The sequence below is a fragment of the Mastigoproctus giganteus genome, chromosome 9 (assembly GCF_048544385.1).
Source record: "Mastigoproctus giganteus isolate SK-2022 chromosome 9, ASM4854438v1, whole genome shotgun sequence".
Taxonomy (NCBI): domain Eukaryota; kingdom Metazoa; phylum Arthropoda; class Arachnida; order Uropygi; family Thelyphonidae; genus Mastigoproctus; species Mastigoproctus giganteus.
Genome location: NC_143583.1, coordinates 25,091,200 through 25,113,049, shown reverse-complemented (window position 1 = coordinate 25,113,049; position 21,850 = coordinate 25,091,200). Strand labels below are relative to the sequence as shown.

Here is a 21,850-nt window from a genome sequence, read left to right as displayed (position 1 = left end):
AGATTTTAAAAATTTATTTATGTTTTTTATATGACTGAAGAGTTCACATTTCACCATAATAAAGTAAAATCCCACAGAATTCCAGCTAATGATAGATTGTATGTACAGTGCAAAAAGCTCAATAAACCAGAAACTGCAAATTGTTTTTATGATTTTATGGTCATGACCTCCAGAAATGTGCTTTAGAAAAATATCACAAAGGCATTCAAAATTGATTCTTATAACCAAACAGCAATAAACGATGGTGTGTTTGTTGGGTTATTTTTGAAACCGCTTCCTAATCGGGAACCCCATTCATCAATTACTGTATCCTATGTAGATGTTTAGACAGAATCTTTGTGGTTTGCACAATGTAAAGTGCATTAATCGGTAAGCGTTGCTTTCTCTAATTTAATAATTTTTGTCTATATAAAGTATGTGTTTAATTAGTGCCTAAAATGAAGAAAGCTAAAACAACAAAAAAATAAATAAATAAAAAATAGAGGAAATATTAAAAATTGTTAAGGAGTTAGAAAATGGCAAAGAGGTTGATTTTAGCTAAGAAATATGGCATAAATGAATCTAGCATTCAATAAATTAGAGAAAATTAAAAGTTCAGTTATCTGCTCCAAATCACTGGCTGCAAAAAGCACTACAAGTGAGAAATCCATTAATAAAGAAAACTGAAAAATTACTTGCTTTCTGGATAGAAGATCTTATTAAAAAAATAATGCCTCTTAGTTCAGATATTATTCATGCTAAAGCTCTGCAAATTTTTAATCGCTTACAAGAAGAAGAAGCCAGTCCACCCAATGCTGATGTCTTTCAGGCCAGTAAGGGTTGGTTTGAAAATTTCAAAAAACATCCACCTTCACAATCTAAAATTAACAGGAAAAGCAGCTAGTGCAGATACGGAAGCTGCTTCTTTGTATCCGAAAACTTTAATGGATGTTATTGTGACTGAGGGCTATCTAGCAAGTCAAATGTTTAATGCTGATGAGACCAGCTTATTTTGTAAGCATATGCCAAGCAGAGCATTCATTTCAAAAAAAGAGAAAACCACCTCATATTTCAAAGCTACAAAAGACAGGTTAACACTTTTGTTATGTGGCAATGTAGAGGGTGACTTTAAGGGAAAAATGTTTCTAATTTATATGTCAGAAAATCCTCATGCTTTTAAAGGAAAGTTTAAAAGAGGCTTTTAAAAAGCCTCTTTTAAACTTTATTACCTAAGAAGATCTTTTTTACAATTAGTGGAAGATACTGATGGAATAGACAGTCCTTCAACTCGAGATTATTGGCAGAATTATAACTTTCTGGATGCTGTAAAAAATACTAAGTTCACGTGGGGCTAAGTTAAGAACTCAACAACGAATGGAATGTGGAAAAAGATGTGGACAGAAAGCTGTACTAAAGAAGGATTTGGAAAAAATCCATCTATACTAATCATTTTCACCATTGAAAAAAAATTATAAAAATGAAGAAGATGCACACAAAAATTTGACCGGGAAGAGACCAGCTGAATTTTTAAGACTTGCAAATCAGCTTAGCCAAGAAGCTCTGGATGTGGATCCTAATTTGGAGAGGAGTTTAAATTTTCGTAGAACTTTATCATTAGCTTGAATTCCTTATGAAGAAATTTACAGAGAAAAATAGTGTGCTGCTAAGCAAATAATTTTAACTAATTTTTTTCCAAAAATTAGCGGATACTGTTGCAAGCATATTACAGAAAAAGTGATGAAGAAGCAATGAATGGAACAAAGGGGTGCTCTAACGAAGAAAGGCTTAAGTTTTGCAAATTACAGTGTCTGGAGACTAGGCACCAGCGAGGTGATCTGATAGAGGTGTATAAAGCCTTGAATGGTTTAAGCATGCTCAATGCTGATGGAATTCTTCCTCTTGCTCAGAATAATCACCTCAGAGGGCATAAATTCAAATTGAGGAAAGACAGATGTAGGATAGACGTGAGGAAATTTGCCTTTAGCCAGCGGGTGGTTGGTTGGTGGAACAGACTTCCATCCCTTGTCATGGAAGTTGATAGCCTAAATAAGTTGAAGGCTCAGCTGGACAGGTATTTCGAACGAACAGAGGGGTGAAGTGGAAGTGGTTATTTTTTATTTATTTATTTTTTTGGATGATGCTGCATAAGCTTGCTTTCTTGCATCAAATGCCTCTACTAATGCTAATGCTAATGCTAATGAATTTAGATTAACAATCTAGAGGTATGTATTAGCAAGATTAATTTTATGGACTTATAATTTATTTTTTCTTACTGAATAAAGACAATTTATTTCAATTTAAATTTTTTTGTAATTTTTTATTGTACATGAACGGAACCCTCATTATGTTATATAAACTACATTTCACATTGCATGGATTTGGACTGTGTGGTGTTTTCCCGGAAGGAAACCCCTGCACAAATCAAGGAATTACTGTATATCTGGATATCTGTATATCCAGATATATAGTGCGGATGACAGGATTCACAGACTGAAAGACTAACAGTAGCCACAGGCAGAGGTGAAAGCGATTCTTGCACTGCTTCTATTGTAAGGAGCAGCAGCATAGAAAGCAAGTTGCTGGGAATTTCAAGAGCTGCTGGAAGTCATTATGGAACAAGTAAATACATGGGCTGTGTTAGGGTAACTAAGAATAAGAATAGGAACATGTATACGTACATGTACACCAATGCTAGAAGTATAGAAGCATCCTTGGCAAAGGATGCAAAGAAAAACAACAAAGACATCTTTCTTATGTAAATTCTAAAAGGAATGGAATTAATCAGATTGGTCCACTTGACGTTGGTGGTTTGACTGTTGATAATCCTGCTCAGATAGCTGACAAACTGAATGAATATTTTGCATCTACATTCACACAAGAGGAATTCTGTAAGGAAGGGGAGGACAGAAGTTTAACGGAGAGCAAAGTGGAGGAGAAATTATTGAAGTTAAACATAAAAAAGACACCTGGGGCAGATGGAATCTATCCAATTATATTGTAGGAGGCAGCGAGGGAAGTAAGCAAACCCTTAGCCTTAATTATGAGAGCATCCTCAGATTCAGGGGAGTCCCCATGGACTGGAGATATGCAAATGTATCCTCAATTCACAAAGGAGTTCAAAGGGTGACACAAATAATTATAAACCTGTCGGTTTAACTTCTGTTCCGGGAAAATAATAGAGTCACTGGTTAAAGAAGTAATGCAGGATCACTAGACAAGACTGCAGTAATAACTCAGACATAGCTTGGGTTTGTTTGTTTGTTATTTGGTTTTTAGGAGCATTAGCAACTAAGGCCATATTGCTCCAGGGATATGCGGTGGTCACTCCCTGACCTTTCCGCATCCTCCATATTTGGTGGTCAAGGACTCGAACCCTGGTCTAATCAAGAAGCATGTGCTACGCACTACTGCTCCTGCCCACCTGGCTACGGAGGCACTCTTTGTTAAGGGGAAGTCTTGTCTTACCAATTTGATTGGATACTACTATGTGGTCACAAAGGAACTGGATGCAAAAAATAATTTTGATATCATATACTTGGATTTCAGGAAAGCTTTTGATACTGTTGCACATGGAAGACTGCTGTACAAATTGGGGCAGTATGGCATTAAGGGCAAGTTGCTGCAATGGATAAAGGGATGGCTGAGTGGAAGTCGGCAGAGAGTGGTAATAAATGGACACTGCTCTACGTGGACTAATGTTATTAGTGGAGTACCCTAGGGTTTGGCACTGTGCCCATTTTTGTTTTGTGTATTTATTAAAGATATTAGTAAATTAATAAGAGGAGTTTACCTCAATATAGTACGTAGAACACTTCCGTATGATACCCTCCAGAAATTAAAACGGAAAAAACGAAAAAATCGACAACTTACCAGTACATTAAAGTAAAATATAAATAATTAAATAATCAATTTAACACAATTCAAAATCAATTTAAAACAATTAAAATTCAAATTAACGCAATTAGAAGAATCTAACGAAAATATTCAAATCGTTTTGAATATTTTCGTTAGATTCTTTTAATTGCGTTAATTTGAATTTTAATTGTTTTAAATTGATTTTGAATTGTGTTAAATTGATTATTTAATTATTTATATTTTACTTTAATGTACCGGTAAGTTGTGGATTTTTTTCGTTTTTTCCGTTTTAATTTCTGGAGGGTATCATACAGAAGTGTTCTACGTACTATATTGAGGTAAACTCCTCTTATTAATTTACTAATATTATTATCAACATAGAACATATTGAGTATTACAGCTCTGATTCATACTATCTTATTAATGATATCAAAAAAGGTATATCAGGCTTGATGTCCAAGTTTGCAGATGACACAAAGGATGGCAGGGTTTTTAATGATAGTAAAGACAGTATGCTACTGCAACAGGATCTAGAAAAGTTAGGTAGATGGGCTGAGAAGTGAAGTTTAATATTGACAAATGCAAAGTGCTGCATATGGGTAGCAATAACCCAAGAGAAATGTACCCACTGTGTGGTACTACACTCAGGGAGGTAGTGAATGAAAAAGACCTGGGGGTAATTGTGCAGTAGATATGAAGTCTCTGAGCAGTGCAGACGGGCTGACAAAGCAGGTCATGGAGTTTTGTCAATGATATATAGGAATTTTGCTAGCACAGACAAGGAGGTGATTATACCTTTGTATAAGGCAATTTGTATAGGTCAGGCCATGCCTTGAGTACTGCATACAGGTCTGGAGGCCTCATTTTTAGGAAGGATGTAGAGTTGCTAGAACGAATACAGAAGGGCAACAAGATTGATGAGAGGAAAAAAGGGGTTTTTCTTACCAGGAGAGGCTTAAATTCTGTAAGTTGCAGCATCTGGAGACTAGGCACCTGCGAGGTGATCTGAGTGAGGTGTACAAGGCCTTGGATGGTTTGAGCAGGCTCGATGCTGATGGGATACCTCTGATTGCTCAGATTAAGAACCTGAGGGGGCATAGATTAAAACTGAGGAAAGACTGTTGTAGAATAGATGTGTGGAAGTGTGCCTTTAGCCAGCAGGTAGTTGGTTGCCTAAACAGACTTCCATATGTTGTTGTGGAAGTTGATAGCTTAAATAAATTTAAAGCTGAACTAGATAAACATTTGGGGTGACCAGATGGGTGAAATGGGAAGGTTTTTTTTTTTTTTTTTTTTGGCTGATGCTCTATCACCCCAATTAATGCTAATGCTAATCTAAAGATAATGATAATAAAAAAAATAATTTAAATTAACCCACTGGTAATGAAGTGAGAGTAAACTGATCCCTACTTTTTTTTTTTTTTTTTTTCCACAGAAGGCATGTTGTTCATTCAGGTCACACTGAACAACTGCAGTGTGACCTGAACCCTCCCCCACCACCCAAACTAATTGGAGAATTCAAGATGATCATTCGAGCAGGACCGACCAAGAAAATTTTGCATTTCAATACATTTTGGCATTATGTAATTTTTTATTATATTTCATTAATTATTTGAGAGTCTCATCTAGCTACAAAGTCACCAAAATATAAAACCTTCTACTGTGTTACTGCACTTAAGCTCTTTTTAAACAATTATGCTCGTGATCATTATCAGCTAATCACAGGCTGCAGAAATGGACTAGCTATGTGTAGAATGTGGCATATTACTGTGGGTTGGTTTCAATAAAAAAATTTTAAAAATACTAAATGTAGGGCAGTTAGAGCTATTTCATAGGAATTTTGATGCCAATTCAGTGGACAGTTGTAAAAATATTATCTTTCACACATGTACAATATTCCAATTTAAATCATAGAAATACTTTTTTTTTTTATCATAATCATATTGCATGTTTCTATTTTAATTAAAAAATTTATTAACAAAAGCTTAAGAAAACTTTAAATAATATTTTATGAATAAATTGAATAAGACAGTGATGTTAATTTAATAGAGCTTCAAACTGTTTGGGTGAATATCCCTATACTTGATATATAAAAATAGAAAAGGAAACAGGTTCTGCTGAGAATAATTTTATTTACGTTCAACTTCGGAAAACAAATAAGAAAAACAGAAAGAAACACTTACCTGTATAAAACTGTGGTGAATGGCTTCTTGGACGAGGACTTCTTGCAGGTGTAACACCATTAGGACGGTTATTTTGTGTAGAAGCAAGAGGAGGAACGTTTGAAGTTATAAGAAGAGGAGTTCCCTTTGTCGGTGTAACAGGAGTTAGAGGTGTTAGTGGTGTTAATGGACATTGTTCTGAAATGAGAAATATAATTAAACTCAAAATAATAATAATACAATTACACATGTAAATTACAAATGGAAAACATTCTGGACACATTGAATAATTTAATAAATTCTTAGCACATGGTTACATAATATACTTAACTTGCATTATTAGATAAATTAATTACTTTTAAGAAAAAATGGGGGGGGGGGGGCATCTCTTTAAAATGAATGCATTTACTACATTGATAATACGCATCATTTTGATATATATGATGCATATTACATATTTCTGCAAAATATATTTGTAGAAAATTATGTGCCAAAAACGAGATGAAATATAAAATAAATATTGTTACAAAGTCAAAACAGTTTGCACTAATGCACATAAAAAATGATCGTGCATGCAAAGAGTTGGAATTCTAGAATTGCTGTATATTGCTAAATAAGACCTTTCAGAGGATACATGAATGCCTTACAGAAACTGGGTCACTTAGAAAACAAGTTTCAGCTGGTGGTAGACCCATCAGCATCAGAGCAGAAAATCTGACAGACAGCTGAAACTTTTAAGAGGGTGAGGAGGTCTATGATAAGGCATTTACAGGCTTATATTCAGGAGCACAGTGGTCATTTTGAACATTTCCCGTAACACAAAAATAGTTACAACTTGGAAACAAGGCAAAATCAGACCTATGCTTATAAAGGGATGGTTGAGGGGGAGAAGACAGAGAGTGGTAATCAATGGACACTGCTCATCATGGACTAATGTTATTAGTGGAGTCCCTCAGGGTTCAGAGTTGGGTCCATTGTTGTTTTTTGTATTTATAAATGATACTGATGACAAGCTTAATGTCGAAGTCTGCAGACGATACAAAGGTTGCCAGGGTTGTTAAGGACACTACTGATGCTATGCTGCTGCAACAGGATCTGGAAAGGTTGAGCAGATGGGCTGAGAGGTGGCAAATGAAGTTTAACATTGACAAATGTAAAGTACTACATATGGGAAACAGTGACCCTAGAGCAACGTATCAACTCTGTGGTACTACACTGACAGTGGTAGAGAATGAAAAGGACCTGGGGGTAATTGTGCAGGCAGATATGAAGTTTTCTCAGCGGTGCAGACGGGCTGCAAGAGTAACTCATGGTGTCTTGTCAACGATATACAAGAATTTTTCTAGCAGGAATAAGGAGGTGATTATTCCCTTGTATAAGGCAATAGTCAGGCCAACCTTGAGTATTGTATACAGGTCTGGAGTACTCATTTCAAAAAGGATGTAGAGCTGCTGGAACGAGTACAGAGAAAGGCAACAAGATTAGTGAATGGAACAAACAGTTGCTCTTACGAAGAAAGGCTTAGGTTTTGCAAATTACAGTGTCTGGAGACTAGGAAATGGCAAGGTGATCTGATAGAGGTGTATAAAGCCTTGAATGGTTTGAGCATGCTCAATGCCGATGGGATTCTTCCTCTTGCTCAGAATAATCACCTGAGAGGGCATAAATTCAAATTGATGAAAGACAGATGTAGGATAGATGTGTGGAAATTTGCCTTTAGCTAGGGGGTAGTTGGTTGGTGGAACAGACTTCCATCCCTTATGGAAGTTGATAGCCTAAATAAATTTAAGGCTCAGCTGGACAGGTATTTCGAATGAATGGAGGGGTGAAATGGGAGTGGGGTTTTTTTTGGCTGATGCTGCATAAGCTTGCTTTCTTGCATCATATGCCACTACTAATGCTAATACTCCAGCTGGCTTCCATTTTCTAAACACACTGACCCAGCTGGTCGAGATGCTGAGGCTTTTGCAATTACTAATGACCTTGCACAGATTGTTCATTTATCTACAAGAATACTGGACAATCCTAACCATACAGCCAACATTGATCTTTTTCTCACAAACAACCCTTCTAAGTACACGGTCGAAGTGAGTGGTCCTTTGGGCACCTCAGATCACAACTTAGTGATTGTCTCTTCTCCAATGGAGCCTTTATCTCATGGCTATTCCCAACCTCATTTTGTTTGGCATTACAAGAATGCAAAATGGGATGACTTGCAAAATTTCTTTTCTTCTTTTCCCTGGTTGGATTACTGTTTCAAAACTTTTGATGTCAACATTTGCTCAGATCATGTCAGTCAAATTATTCTTGTAGGAATGGAATCCTTTATTCTACACTTCACTTTAAAATCTCGTCCTTTGTCTAAACCTTGTTTTTCCAATGTGCTAAGGCTGGAAAATAAATGTGCTAATGCTGTTCAAGATAAGAACATTGCATATCGGAATTGGCTTGTTTCCAATTCTTCAGTTTCATTTTCTGCCTACACCAAAGCTTGGAACGATTGTAAAGCAGTCATTAATCAGTTCAATCTAGGTTCTGATCAGGCTAAGAGTAGAAAACTTGCTTCTTGCCGTAATGTTAGCTGAGCATTCTGGTCTCTTGCTAAAGCTATTGGCCGCAACTTTTGCCCATCTTTGCTCCCACCTCTGTCAAAACCGGATGGTTCTGTTGTCACTTCAGCCAACGATAAAGCTGACCTGCTAGCATCCCATTTTTCTTCCAACTCATGTATTAATGATCTTGGTAAAACACCTCCCACCATTCCCAACACATTCCATTCAATGCCTCCTCCTCAAAAGGATGTCAGAAGGATTTTGATGAATCTTGATGCTAAGAAAGCTCCAGGTCCTGATGGTATTTCTCCACTTGTTCTCAAAACCCGTGCTGCTGAACTTACTCCTGTTCTTTGCTGGCTTTTTTTCACTTTCTTATTCCTAAGGTGTTTTTCCTTCTGCTTGGAACTGGCTCATATCCAGCCAGTTTCTAAAAAGGGTGACAAATCCCTCCCATCCAAAAGGGTGACAAATCCCTCCCATCCAAAAGGGTGACAAATCCCTCCTATCATTGCATTGCAATTACTTCTACTCTTTCTAAAGTAATGGAGAAATCAATTAACTGCCAACTCTTAAACTACCTAGAAACCTTCCGTCTGATCAACGATTGCCAGTATGGATTCCGTCAGTGTCGATCCACTGGTGATATTCTGGCTTATGTTACCCATTTATGGACAAATTCAATAGAAAAGTTTGGTGAAACACAAGCAGTTGCTCTTCACACGTGAAAGGCTTTCGATCATGTTTGGCATAAAGGTCTTCTAAACAAGCTTTCATCTTATGGTTTGCCAACTGTTTTTTGTAATTAGTTATCCAGTTTTCTCTCTAATCGCTCACTGAGGGTGATGGTAGATAGCTCTCTGTCTTCTAACTTCTCCATTAATGTTGGTGTCCCCCAAGGTTCAGTTCTTTCCCGTACTCTTTTATTCTTGTATATTAATGACCTTTTTTCCATTGCCTGGAAATCTTATCCATAGTTTTTCCAATGATAGCACATTGCATTCCACTTTCGATTTTGAGAAACCTTACCCTGCACAATCAGCTTCAACTTCTCGAATATCTGCAACCAATTCCTTAAATGCCGATCTCCAGGTAATTCTCCAGTGGGGCAAAGACAACGTAGTCGATTTCAATCCTTCTAAAACTCAGTCTTGTCTTATATCTCACAAAAAGGATTCTTCTGCTCCTATGCTTACCTTTGATGACACTCTGATTTCTAGGCAAGTTGATATATCTCTTTTGGGGATTACCCTGACTTCTAATTTCTCTTGGCACAAGTACATTACAAATATTGCTTTCTCTGCATGTAAAAAACTTGGTTTTCTCTTTTGCTCACAGCATTACTTTTCTTCCAAATAGCTGTTCACGCTGTACAAATCGAAAATCTGCACTACCATGGAATATTGTTCCCACATCTGGGGCAGTGCCCCCAAAACCTCTCTCAAGCTTCTCGATTCCATTCAGAAGAGGCAGTTAGGTTATTTAATGACTCCCCTCTAACAGTGTCTCTCCACTCGCTGTCTCATAGATGTACTGTTTCTGCTGCATGCCTTTTTTACAGATACTTCCATGGGCATTGTTCTTCTGAATTGGCTTCTATTATTCCCACTCTCTCTTTCAAAACAATCTGAACACGTGCCGCCACCATCCAACATCCATTTACTGTCCAACTTCAAACTCACAAAACCAACTTTTCATCTTCCTCTTTTATTCAGTCAACTGCTGTTTTCTGGAACAACCTTCCTTCATATGTATTTCCTGAAAATTACAGTCTACAGAAGTTCAAGTCTAATGTCAACAAATATCTTCTTTCGTCTTCTCAACCTCCAACCCATGCACGATACAAGGTTCTAATACCTCTCATGTTTGGGGTTTTCATTTAAAAAAAAAAAAAAAAAAAAAAGTTATAATAACTCTGGTTAATTTACTGCATATAGACATGATGCATTTGTACTAAATTATATGTCTGTAAATTTTCTCACAGTTTGAGGCCTTTTCCCTGATTTTTTATTAAGTATTAAACTGCTAAAAACCATTTGGCATCTCTCATATTGTGGACTTTAATTTGACAACTGGGTTGTCAGCTGTTAACACCATCAGCATACCTACCAACTGATGAAGAGCCAAATAGCCCTGAAATGGCTATTTGGTATCCACTGAACTTGGTTTTCCATGGTGGAATGGTGGTTGTTATTGTTATTTGGTTTTTAGGAGCATTAGCAACTAAGGACATATTGCTCCGGGAATATGCGGTGGTCATTCCCTGACCTTTCCGCATCCTCCGTATTTGGTGGTGACGGGCTCGAACCCCGGTCTAATCAAGAAGCGCGTGCTACGCACTGCTGCTCCTTCCCACCTGGCTACGGAGGCGCCGGAATGGTGGAAAACCAAGTTCAGTGGATACCACCAAGTTCTGGCAGTGGTATCCACTGAGAATAAGTAAAATAGTCTACTCTATCGAGGAAGCATTACTTATTCGAAGTATAAACAAATGGGCAACTCACCGTGAAGGCATTCAAAATATGAGATGTAATGATATGATGCTACAATAACAACTTCGGTTAATTTACTTGAGATGTAATGATATGATGCTACAATAACAACTTCGGTTAATTTACTAGAGATGTAATGATATGATGCTACAATAACAACTTCGGTTAATTTACTATGTACAGACATGATGCATTTGTATGCAAAGATTCATTTAGTTTACCTAATTTACATGAACTTCACTGTTGCCAGTCCCAAGCCTGAATGAGAATGGAGCAGCGATGCTTATGACTAGCAATCATAATAAGAAAAACACATACTGCTACAGAAAATATTAACAAAAGTTGGATAAATGTAAGTAGTAGAGAGATTTGGCAAATACACAATGTGCATAAAGGAAAGCTCTGGATGAGAAGCCGATGGCTAGAGGATTCAGCCCAAATATATTTCCCCTATGAAACATCATAGTGATGCTAGAACACTATGAGACAGGTAAAGCTACCCACATAATAAGAGAAATGAAAAATATAACATTGAAATATTGAGCCTAAGTAGAACTATGTGGAACACAAGCAGTGAAATGCATTTTCCATCTGGGAATCAAAAGGTGTATTCAGGAAAACCAAATAAAGAAAATGAGCACAGTAAGGGAATCCTTATGTCTAGTAAAGTAAGATGAGCATTACTGGAATGGAAACTAGTATTACAGAGGACAATAAGAAACCAATTTAAAACAAGATATAACAAGATACCATAATAATAAATATTTATGCTTTGATAAACAGTGTCAAAAAAGGATTATAAGGAAATTTTTTATTATATGTTGCAAAAGGAAATAGAAAAGAATAATAAAAAAGATTGATTTTAGTAATGGGTACCTAAATGCAAAGGTTGGGCAAAATAATATTGATAGGGAAACCATCAGGGACACAAAATTGGGCCAAGTAATGAGGATGGAACACTATTCAAGGATTTCTGCCTTTTTAAATAATTTAATTCTTGGTAGCACAATGTCCTAGCATAAGATGATACATAGGGTAATCTGGACATCACCTGATGGAAGTACTCAAAACCCCACAGATCATATTGCAATAATAAATTATGGAGATCATCTATGTTGGATGCAAGGGCACAGAGAGATTTGGCAAATACACAATGTGCATAAAGGAAAGCTCTGGATGAGAAGCCGATGGCTAGAGGATTCAGCCCAAATATATTTCCCCTATGAAACATCATAGATGGAAGTACTCAAAACCCCACAGATCATATTGCAATAATAAATTATGGAGATCATCTATGTTGGATGCAAGGGCACAGAAATGTGCAAATGCACATTCAGCTCACACACTGGCCACAGGTGTAGTAAGAATAAAGTTGGCTAACTTGTCTAAAAAAAATAAACAGCAGAATAAGATATATCAATAAATTAAATGAAAAGTCAATTAATGAACAGTACATTAAGATACTTCAAAATAGGCACACCTTTATAATCCAGGGATAATAAAATGTTGAGGATAAAAATCACAGATGTAAAAAAAAAACCAACAGAGAGACAGAGGGGGGGTGTACTGGATAGATGCAAAAGAAACTAAAACAATGGATCACTAGTAGAACAATATTATTACGTGATTATAAGAATTACATGGAAGGAAATAAGAAAAAACTATTGCAGAGTAACAGAGATCTGGTATTGCTGACAATTTAAAAAAAAAGATATGTGCTAAAGAACTGTGAGGTGAAGAGGAATGCCAGGAAAGCTAGAAGATACAGAGATGATGTCAAGAAGGTCTAGACAGTAGTTGAAAAACAGGACATCAGAAGATTATATGAAATAACAAAGCAGCTTTCTGGTAGATATATAAGGGAAAAATAGACCAATAAAAGGTAAAGAAGGTTTACTGCTGATCAAAGAACAAGAAAAAACCATTCAATGCAGAGTGTATTTTCAGGAACTATTTAATAGGGATAGCAACTATGCTACAGCCATATATACTAGATAATGACAGAACTTCCTAAAGAATAAACAGGAGAAAAAGCAAAAATGAGATAGGGCAATAACAAAATTAAAATATGGTAACTCAGCAAGAAACAACTTTCCTTTGGAGCTACTGAATGCTGGCACAAATTTTACAATGGGAATATTACACACTGAATGAAATACCGAAACAAGAACAGTGACTAGTGGAATGGAATATTGGCTTAATTACTAGGAACCACAAGAAAGCAGAGATACTACCTGCTGCAATAATTGGAAGGAGATATCTCTGCTGTTAACTACTACTAAAATTTTTACAAGAATAACATAAGAAAAAATGAAGCATAAAATTGATAGCCAATGAACAAGCAGGATTTAGAACAAATAGGTCTTGTACAGACCAAATCACAACCTTAAGAATAATCATAAAACAATCTCTTCATGTCAGAGCATGCACTATGTAAATTTCATAAACATTAAAAAAGCATTTGACAGCACGAAGAGGAGTTTCATCTGGAAACTACTGAAAAATTATGGGATACCAATAAAAATAAGAATAATTAGCAAGCCATATGAAGAACACAGAATCAAGACGTTCCTGTAATGAGGATTTAACTAAGAGGTTTATAATGACGAGTGGAGTAAGACAAAGTTGTTTATTTTTTCCACAATATTCTTATCAGTAATGGACTGAAAAATGAAAGAATCCTTTTTATTATTACAGACAAAACAGTAATAAAAGGGACATGATAAATAAACTGAATGACCATGACTATGCAGATGATATATATTTGCTGGCCCAAAGTATTAGCATATGTAGAAAAAAAACAGAAAAATTAAAGGAACAAGCCAAGACTTTTTGGAATTAAAATATATAAGAAAAATATTATATGAAAATAAAAAAAGCAAAATAAAATCAAAATAAAGCACTAAGGTCAGAATGGAGGGCAGGTTTTATGTATTTAGGATCAATTATACTGTTCTGTTATGATGTTCATAACAGAATACAAAAGGCACAGATGGACCTTTAACATGCTGAAAACAATATGGAGATCTAAAGAAATTAAATGAAAAACTAAATTTAGGTTATTTAATAGCAATGTAAATAAACAGTGCCTTCTTTACAGTTCTGAAACATGGAAGTTACCTAAGAACATTATAAACAAACTCCAAGTCTATGTAAATAAATTCCTTAAATGAACAGTATGACATTGGAAAAATAAGTAATGTATTACTGTGGGAGATGACACAAGCAAAAAAAAAAACCCCATTACACTGAAAAGAAAATGTATGAGACATACTTAGAAACACCCTGAGAAAGAAATTGGTCAGCCAGCACTATAGTAGAAACCTCAAGGGAAAAAGAAAAGACAGACTCAAAGTAACCTAGAGAACAGTGGATAAGATGGAGTAAGTAAACAAGTCATGGAGGGAGCTGAAGAGGAAGCTGATTTAAAGAAATCAGCCCTCCTTCCAGTGATGATAGGATATACTGGAAGGAGGGCTTGTTTTTTTTTTTTTTTTTTTTCCAATATTGTTAATTATTTTTTGTAACTTTTGCTGAAAACACTATTTTGCCCATTTCTGAAAAATAAATTTTCATTTAAATAATTCTATTAATAGGCATTGCTTGACTTAGCTTGCAAAATATTTACAGGCTGTTGTCTGTGCTTTTCTTTCTCTTTTACCTTTACGGCTATTCTCAATATTCTCTATAATCCTATTAGTTTATGTTATATTTGGTTCATTATCGATCCTATTCACCTGCAAGGTGAATTTGGTTCAATATTGATCCTTTTCACCTGCAAGGTGATCTGATTGAGATGTATAAAGCCTTGAATGGTTTGAGCATGCTCAATGCTGATGGGATTCTTCCTCTTGTTCAGAATAATCACCTGAGAGGGCATAAATTCAAATTGAGGAAAGACAGTTGTAGGATAAATGTGCGGAAGTTTGCTTTTAGCCAGTGGGTGGTTGATTGGTGGAACAGACTTTCATCTTTTGTTGTGGAAGTTAATAGCCTAAATAAATTTAAAGCTGAGCTGGACAGGTATTTGGAACAAATGGAGGGGTGAAATCGGAGGAGCGTTTATTTTATTTTATTTTTTTTTGGCTGATGCTGCATAAGCTTGCTTTCTTGCATCGTATGCCTCTACTAATGCTAATGCTATTATTGCTACATGCCTTACTGAAATACCAGGGCTTTATGCTTTTTTACACTCCATGACTATTAGAGCAATTTGAGGTGATTGGAGTATCTATTAATATCCTATTTCTTCCCTTCGCTTCACCTAATTTAGCCTTGACTTATTGCATACCCTCTTCTAACCCTCCCCTAGTTATTAAATTGTTGATATAAATTATTACCATTGTTCATAATATGCATTTTGGCTTATCTTTAGGTACTGTGGTTAGTGTACTACTACTACTACTTTAGGCAAGTAGTAGTAGTAGTACTGGAAAATGACTGGAAGAAAGCAAGCTTATGTAGCATCAGCCGAAGTGGGCCCTACACAGTTCACCATTTGTACCCTCCAAGAATTTGTCTAGTCCTTCCTTGAATTTATTCAACCTATCCACTTCAACAACAACAGATGAAAGCCTGTTCCAACAATCAACCACCTGCTGGCTGAAGGCAAACTTCCACACATCTATCTTGCAACCATCTTTCTTCAACTTGAATTTATGCTCCTTCCTCATGTGTGTAGTCTCAACAAGTGTAAGAATGACATTAACATTAAGCTTAATCCATTCAAGGCTTTAAACACCTCAACTGCAGGTCCCTAGTCTTGAGATGCTGCAATTTACAGAACTGATTAGTAGCAAAACAGAAACAGATAGCTTCTGATAATTATTGTTTAGATGCTAGCCTTTGATAACACACCATTCAATACATCTTCTTTAGTAATAAATGGTGAAAACTTTATTAATTTAATTAGCTTTATGTTCATTTTTTTTTAGAGCTTTCTCTTTGGTTTTAGCTCAAGGAACCATTTCCCCATTGCTTTATTAACCAGCCTATTTCTTTTTTTCATTGGACTAAAATATCTATTGGAATTTTTGGTTTACATTCTTCTCTAATACACACACACACACACACACACACACACATACATACAGATGCATACCTTATTTATCTAATTCTCCATAACCAAACATACATGCCGTGTAACTGCTATTCCATATTTTGTTTATGATTGTGATGCTGTTTGATATATCTTTTAAAAATATATTAATATGTGCTTCTGTAATTCTATTGACTAAAAGAAATATCATAATCTAGTTTATTCTGAAAGATGTGTTCTCACCTTTTGGAGTTGGTACAGTGACATATTGTTGAACATATACTGCTCCCTGCATGGAAGAAGATAATTCAGATGCTTTGGTCACAAGCGACAAAGAATGTGTTGCTACAGTGACTGGAGATGATGGAGTTGACTGTAATCTTGTAGGGAAAAAAATATTGATTAGCTATGACAATATAAAGAAGTAACCATTATTTTTGTGTGTAAGCAAGTTTGCTTATAAATATACAAGGTAATTATAAAATAACTTATAATAGAGTTTGAGGGCCTTACATCTCTCAAATTACTTGCTGGAACAAGAAATTGTTCCAAATTGTGAAATTGTGTTATTTCTACATAGGTATATGTCTGAGATTAGGTATATATATCTAACATCAGATTTTAATAAATTTACACTTTGAATAACTTCACAGTTCCATAAGATGCAAGATGACTATTATTAGGACAAAGAAACAAATTGATATAAAACATTACAACAAAATTAGAATCAGAAAACATGAAAAGTGCCAAAGGTGCCAAACTTCACAACATCCCTTTGATATGACCACCATTAATATCTACAATACATTATATATGACTGCTCACTGACAAAACAGCTGATAAAATTTTATTCTGGATGAAATGCATGGCATGGTTACACAATTAACTTCAAAGCAATAAGGTATTGAATTCCATGCTATAAACATAAAAAATTAGTTTTCTGGTTTAAAACCCTAGTACAATTACTAAGAAATAAATTAAAGATAACTAGACAATCTTACCTTATATCAGGTGATGTTTCAGATCATTTTGGGGCACCATTATGAAGTAAAACATGACTGAAATTTGTTCTTTCTTGCACAGTAACCAAATTAATAATGATGAATCTGATTTTGTTTGTGCATCTGACTTCATAATGGAACAAAAAGAACTCAATCATCCAATATTGAGAAAGATTATTAGGTTACATGGAATTTATTTCATAATAACTGTGCTATAATTGGTAACCAATAAACTATAGTGTTGTCTGTTTATTATATGGAGTTACATATTTTTATTGCTTTAAATAAATAAATTTTTTGTTTATACTCCAGTACAACCAAAGAGTCAGAGGGGTTCACAACACTGAGAGAAAATACAAGAAGGAACTGCACTGTATTGTGTATTTGTGTACTTATAGTTAACTGATGAAAGCATGTAATCTGGGATATTTGTCAACTCTTAAATGAAAGCCACTTTTTTTTAGTTATGATACTGTTATGGGCACCCATTCTCTCTGCACTTTAGACATCCATATAACCAGAAATCAACTGGTGTTAAGTTCAGCAAACGAATTTAACACTGGCAGATTTCTAGGATGTAATGAAAAATTATCCTGCTAGGAAGATGTTCATCAAGGACATCAGCTAATGTGTGGTGGAGCACTGCCTTGCATGAAGGTAATCTTTCTCACTGCCATCCTTTGCAGAGTGGGTATAATCTGGGTGGGTAAACAGCTTGTGGTACTGGCTGTTGTACATGTTTTTGTTCCTTGCATCCTTAGTTTCTCAAAGAAAAATACATATCAAGGATGAAATGAGCAAGTAAGTAAGTGTAGGTGTGTTTAGGGTCAAGCGGCACCAGGGGTTTCCCCCATCTCCGTGTAGTTTACATTGTGGTGTGTTACAGTACGCTGTAAATGCCAGAGATTTAAAAGTGTGTGGGTCTTGGATCGTTTAGTGTCGTGTACCGTTGTTCTTCTGGTCGTTTAGCTGCTAAACCCCAACTGGGGCCCAACGTTGCCCCAATTATGCCCCGTGGTGGCAGACCAGGAACCCAGTAGCTTATATGTACTCTGAAATGAGCAGTGAACCAACACCAAAACCGAACTGTCAATCTCACATTATAGAGAATAGCTTGGTTTTGAATAAATGACACAATTTTGTGTTCACGCCATCCAAAGAGTGAAGTGTACTTCATCTGTCACAGGATGTTGTTGGGCCATCCCCCATCCTTTTCCAATTTGGTAAGAAATTGCAATATAAAGTTAAGACACATGCTGTAGTCAGTTAAAAAAGCCTGAACCTGAAGAACTTGTGAAAAGATGCTGATCCACATAACCAGAAATAAGCTGGTTTTAAGTTCAGCAAATGGGTTTAACATTGATACCAGCACCTCCAACTGACAGGAAACAGGTGTACTAGCAGCACATCTTTGAACTCCTGCTCTTAAATTGCAACAAAGACTTCAGCAATAGTTTCTGTACTATTACAAAGTTATAACAGTAAATCTTTTGAGTCTTTTACATGGTCTATGGCATTACAATATGTGGTATCAAATTTCTTTATCAAATTACTCACTACTTTACTGGAACATGATGGAGATTATGCACACATCATATTCTCATAGTGCAGCTCCAACGTCACATCCATATGTGTACCAATGCTTCACTAATTCATAATGTTACACCCTTGTCAGTCATTGTAGATAAATCAATGCTTTGCTCTTTGCAGATATTAATAATTTCTTGGATATCTTGATTCCTCTAATATTCCTCAGCATTCTTAATACAGTGACTTCTTACTTTACGAGTGTTTAAATTATGCAAATTTAAAATAACATGCTGCAATCATATTTACTGGAAAGTGCCATGAGTAGCCAGCACGATAGCTGGCCATTTTTCATTTTGTTTTGCTGAAAAATGTCGATTAGTAGTCTACTGGAAGTGCATAATTTTTTCTTTTGTGTTTATTTTTACTTATTTTGTTTTTATTATTACCCTTGTGGCTAGTAAGCGTCCTCATAGTTTTAGTGGAAGTGATGGTAAGTGCTCAAGGAAATCGCTTTTGCTTGAAATGAAACTGGAGGTGCTCAAGCACTATGAACGGGGTGAGAGCACAGCACACATTAAACATGCTCTAAGTCTGAGTGAAAGTACATTACATACTATTTGAGTCTACATAATATCAGTGTTTAGATACACCATAGACACTCTTAAAAAAAACTACAAAGTAGTTGTTGTGGGCATCATTTGCTCTTTCTCATATTGTGCTCTGCCTTCACGACGAGTTGCCATGATACTGCACTACCTCAAATAAGTAACGCTTCACTAATAGAGAAGACTATTGTTACTTATTCTCAGTGAGTACCACCACCCAGACATGTTTCAAGGCTATTGGCCTATCATCAGTGGGTGGGCAGGTACCCTAGTATTGCAGACATGACGACCCAGTTGTGAAGTTAATCGCACAATATGAGAGATGCCAAAAGGTGTATAAGATAATATTTAAAATAATTAAATGTACATGGCATAATACTTTAAGAGTTTAGTATCTATATAATATCGGTGTTTAGATACACCATAGACACTCTTAAAAAAAACTACAAAGTAGTTGTTGTGGGCATCATTTGCTCTTTCTCATATTGTGCTCTGCCTTCACGACGAGTTGCCATGATACTGCACTACCTCAAATAAACTACCTCAAATGCCATGTGCATTTAATTATTTTAAATACTATTTGAGATAGTGCTGATAAAATTAAAGAAAGTGTTAAGAATGGTGTGCCTTTAACTACACAAAAGTCGTCATATGTTCAATCAAGTTTGATGGAACACATGGAAAAAATGCTTGCTACATGGATGAGTGACCAAAATAAAAAACACATTAACATTAGCCTATTGCAAGTGCAAGAGAAAGTTTGTAGCCTTTATGATGATTTAAAAGGACGTGAGGATTAGCATTAGCATTAGTAGAGGCATTTGATGCATGCAAGAAAGCAAGCTTATGCAGCATCAGCCAAAAAAAAAAAAAAAAAACCACTTCCACTTCACCCCTCTGTTCGTTCAAAATACCTGTCCAGCTGAGCCTTAAACTTATTTAGGCTATCAACCTCCACCACAAGGGATGGAAGTCTGTTCCACCAACCAACCACCCGCTGGCTAAAGGCAAATTTCCGCACGTCTATCCTACATCTGTCTTTCCTCAATTAGAATTTATGCCCTCTCAGGTGATTTTTCTGAGCTAGAGGAAGAATCCCATCAGCATTGAGCATGCTTAAACCATTCAAGGCTTTATACACCTCTATCAGATCACCTCGCTGGTGCCTAGTCTCCAGACATTGTAATTTGCAAAACTTAAGCCTTTCTTCGTAAGAGCACCCCTTTGTTCCATTCACTAATCTTGTTGCCCTTCTCTGTACTCGTTCCAGCAGCTCTACATCCTTCTTGAAATGAGGATTCCAGACCTGTATACAGTACTCTAGGTGTGGCCTGACCATCGCCTTATACAATGGAATAATCACCTCCTTATCCCTGCTGGAAAAATTCCTGTATATCATTGACAATACTCCATGAGCTACTCTTGCAGCCCGTTTGCACTGCTCAGAGAACTTCATATCTGCCTGCACAACCACCCCCAAGTCCCTTTCATTCTCTACCACTGTCAGTGTTGTACCACAGAGTTGATACGTTGCTCTGGGGTTGCTGTTTCCCATGTGTAGTACTTTACATTTGTCAATGTTAAACTTCATTTGCCACCTCTCAGCCCATCTGCTCAACCTTTCCAGATCCTGTTGCAGCAGCATAGTGTCAGTAGTGTCCTTGACAACCCTGCCAACCTTTGTATCGTCTGCAAACTTGGACATTAAGCCCGATATACCATCATCAATATCATTTATAAATACAGAAAACAATAATGGACCCAACACTGAGCCCTGAGGGACTCCACTAATAACATCAGTCCATGATGAGCAGTGTCCATTGATTACCACTCTCTGTCTTCTCCCCCTCAACCACCCCTTTATCCATAGCAGCAATTTGCCTCCAATGTCACACTGCTCCAATTTGTGTAGCAGTCTTCCATGTGCAACAGTATCAAAAGCCTTTCTAAGATCCAAGTATATAATATCAAAGTTATTCCCTGCATCCAGTTCTTTTGTGACTGCATCATAGTATCCAATCAAGTTGGTCAGGCAAGACTTCCCCTTAACAAAACCATGCTGTGTCTGAGCTATAACTGAAGTCTTGTCTAAATGATCCTGCAGTGCTTCTTTAACCAGTGCCTCCATTAATTTTCCTGGAACAGAAGTTAAGCTCACAAGTCTATAATTACTTGTGTCAGCCTTTGATCCTCCTTTGTGAATTGGGGTCACATTTGCACATTTCCAGTCTATGGGTACCTCCCCTGAGTCCAAGGAAGCTCTCATAATTATGGCTAAGGGTTTGCTTACTTCCTTTGCTGCCTCCTTTAATATAACTGGATAGATCCCATCCACCCTGGGTGCCTTTCTTGTGTTTATCTTCAACAGTTTCTCCTCCACTTTACTCCCAGTTATTTCAAGATTCGGAATTCGAGGATGGGGAAGTTAAGCCCTTTTCAGCAAGTTCAGGATGGTTTTCGAATTTTCGTCAACGGTATGTTTTTCATAATGTGAAAACATGTGGAGAAGCTGCAACAGTCAATAAAAATGCTGTGGAAGCATTCCCTGTGAAACTGAAGGCGATCATAGAGGAGGGGAAGCACATACCCAAACAGATATTCAACCTTGATGAAACAAATTTATATTGGAAAAAAAT

The 21,850-nt window shown here is 36.3% G+C and overlaps 1 protein-coding gene across 3 annotated transcripts in view; it reads right to left on the bottom strand.

The window, feature by feature from the left end:
* Positions 1–21,850, bottom strand: part of LOC150080107 (protein capicua homolog) — a 357,037-nt gene that overhangs the window by 115,744 nt on the left and 219,443 nt on the right. For all 3 annotated transcript variants that reach the window (XM_090381551.1, XM_090381553.1, XM_090381554.1), the window contains 2 exons: positions 16,322–16,458; positions 6,018–6,194 (listed from right to left, as the gene is read on the bottom strand). In XM_090381551.1, the coding sequence (XP_090237677.1) occupies positions 6,018–6,194; positions 16,322–16,458 (314 nt within the window). The remainder of the gene's footprint in view (positions 1–6,017; positions 6,195–16,321; positions 16,459–21,850) is intronic.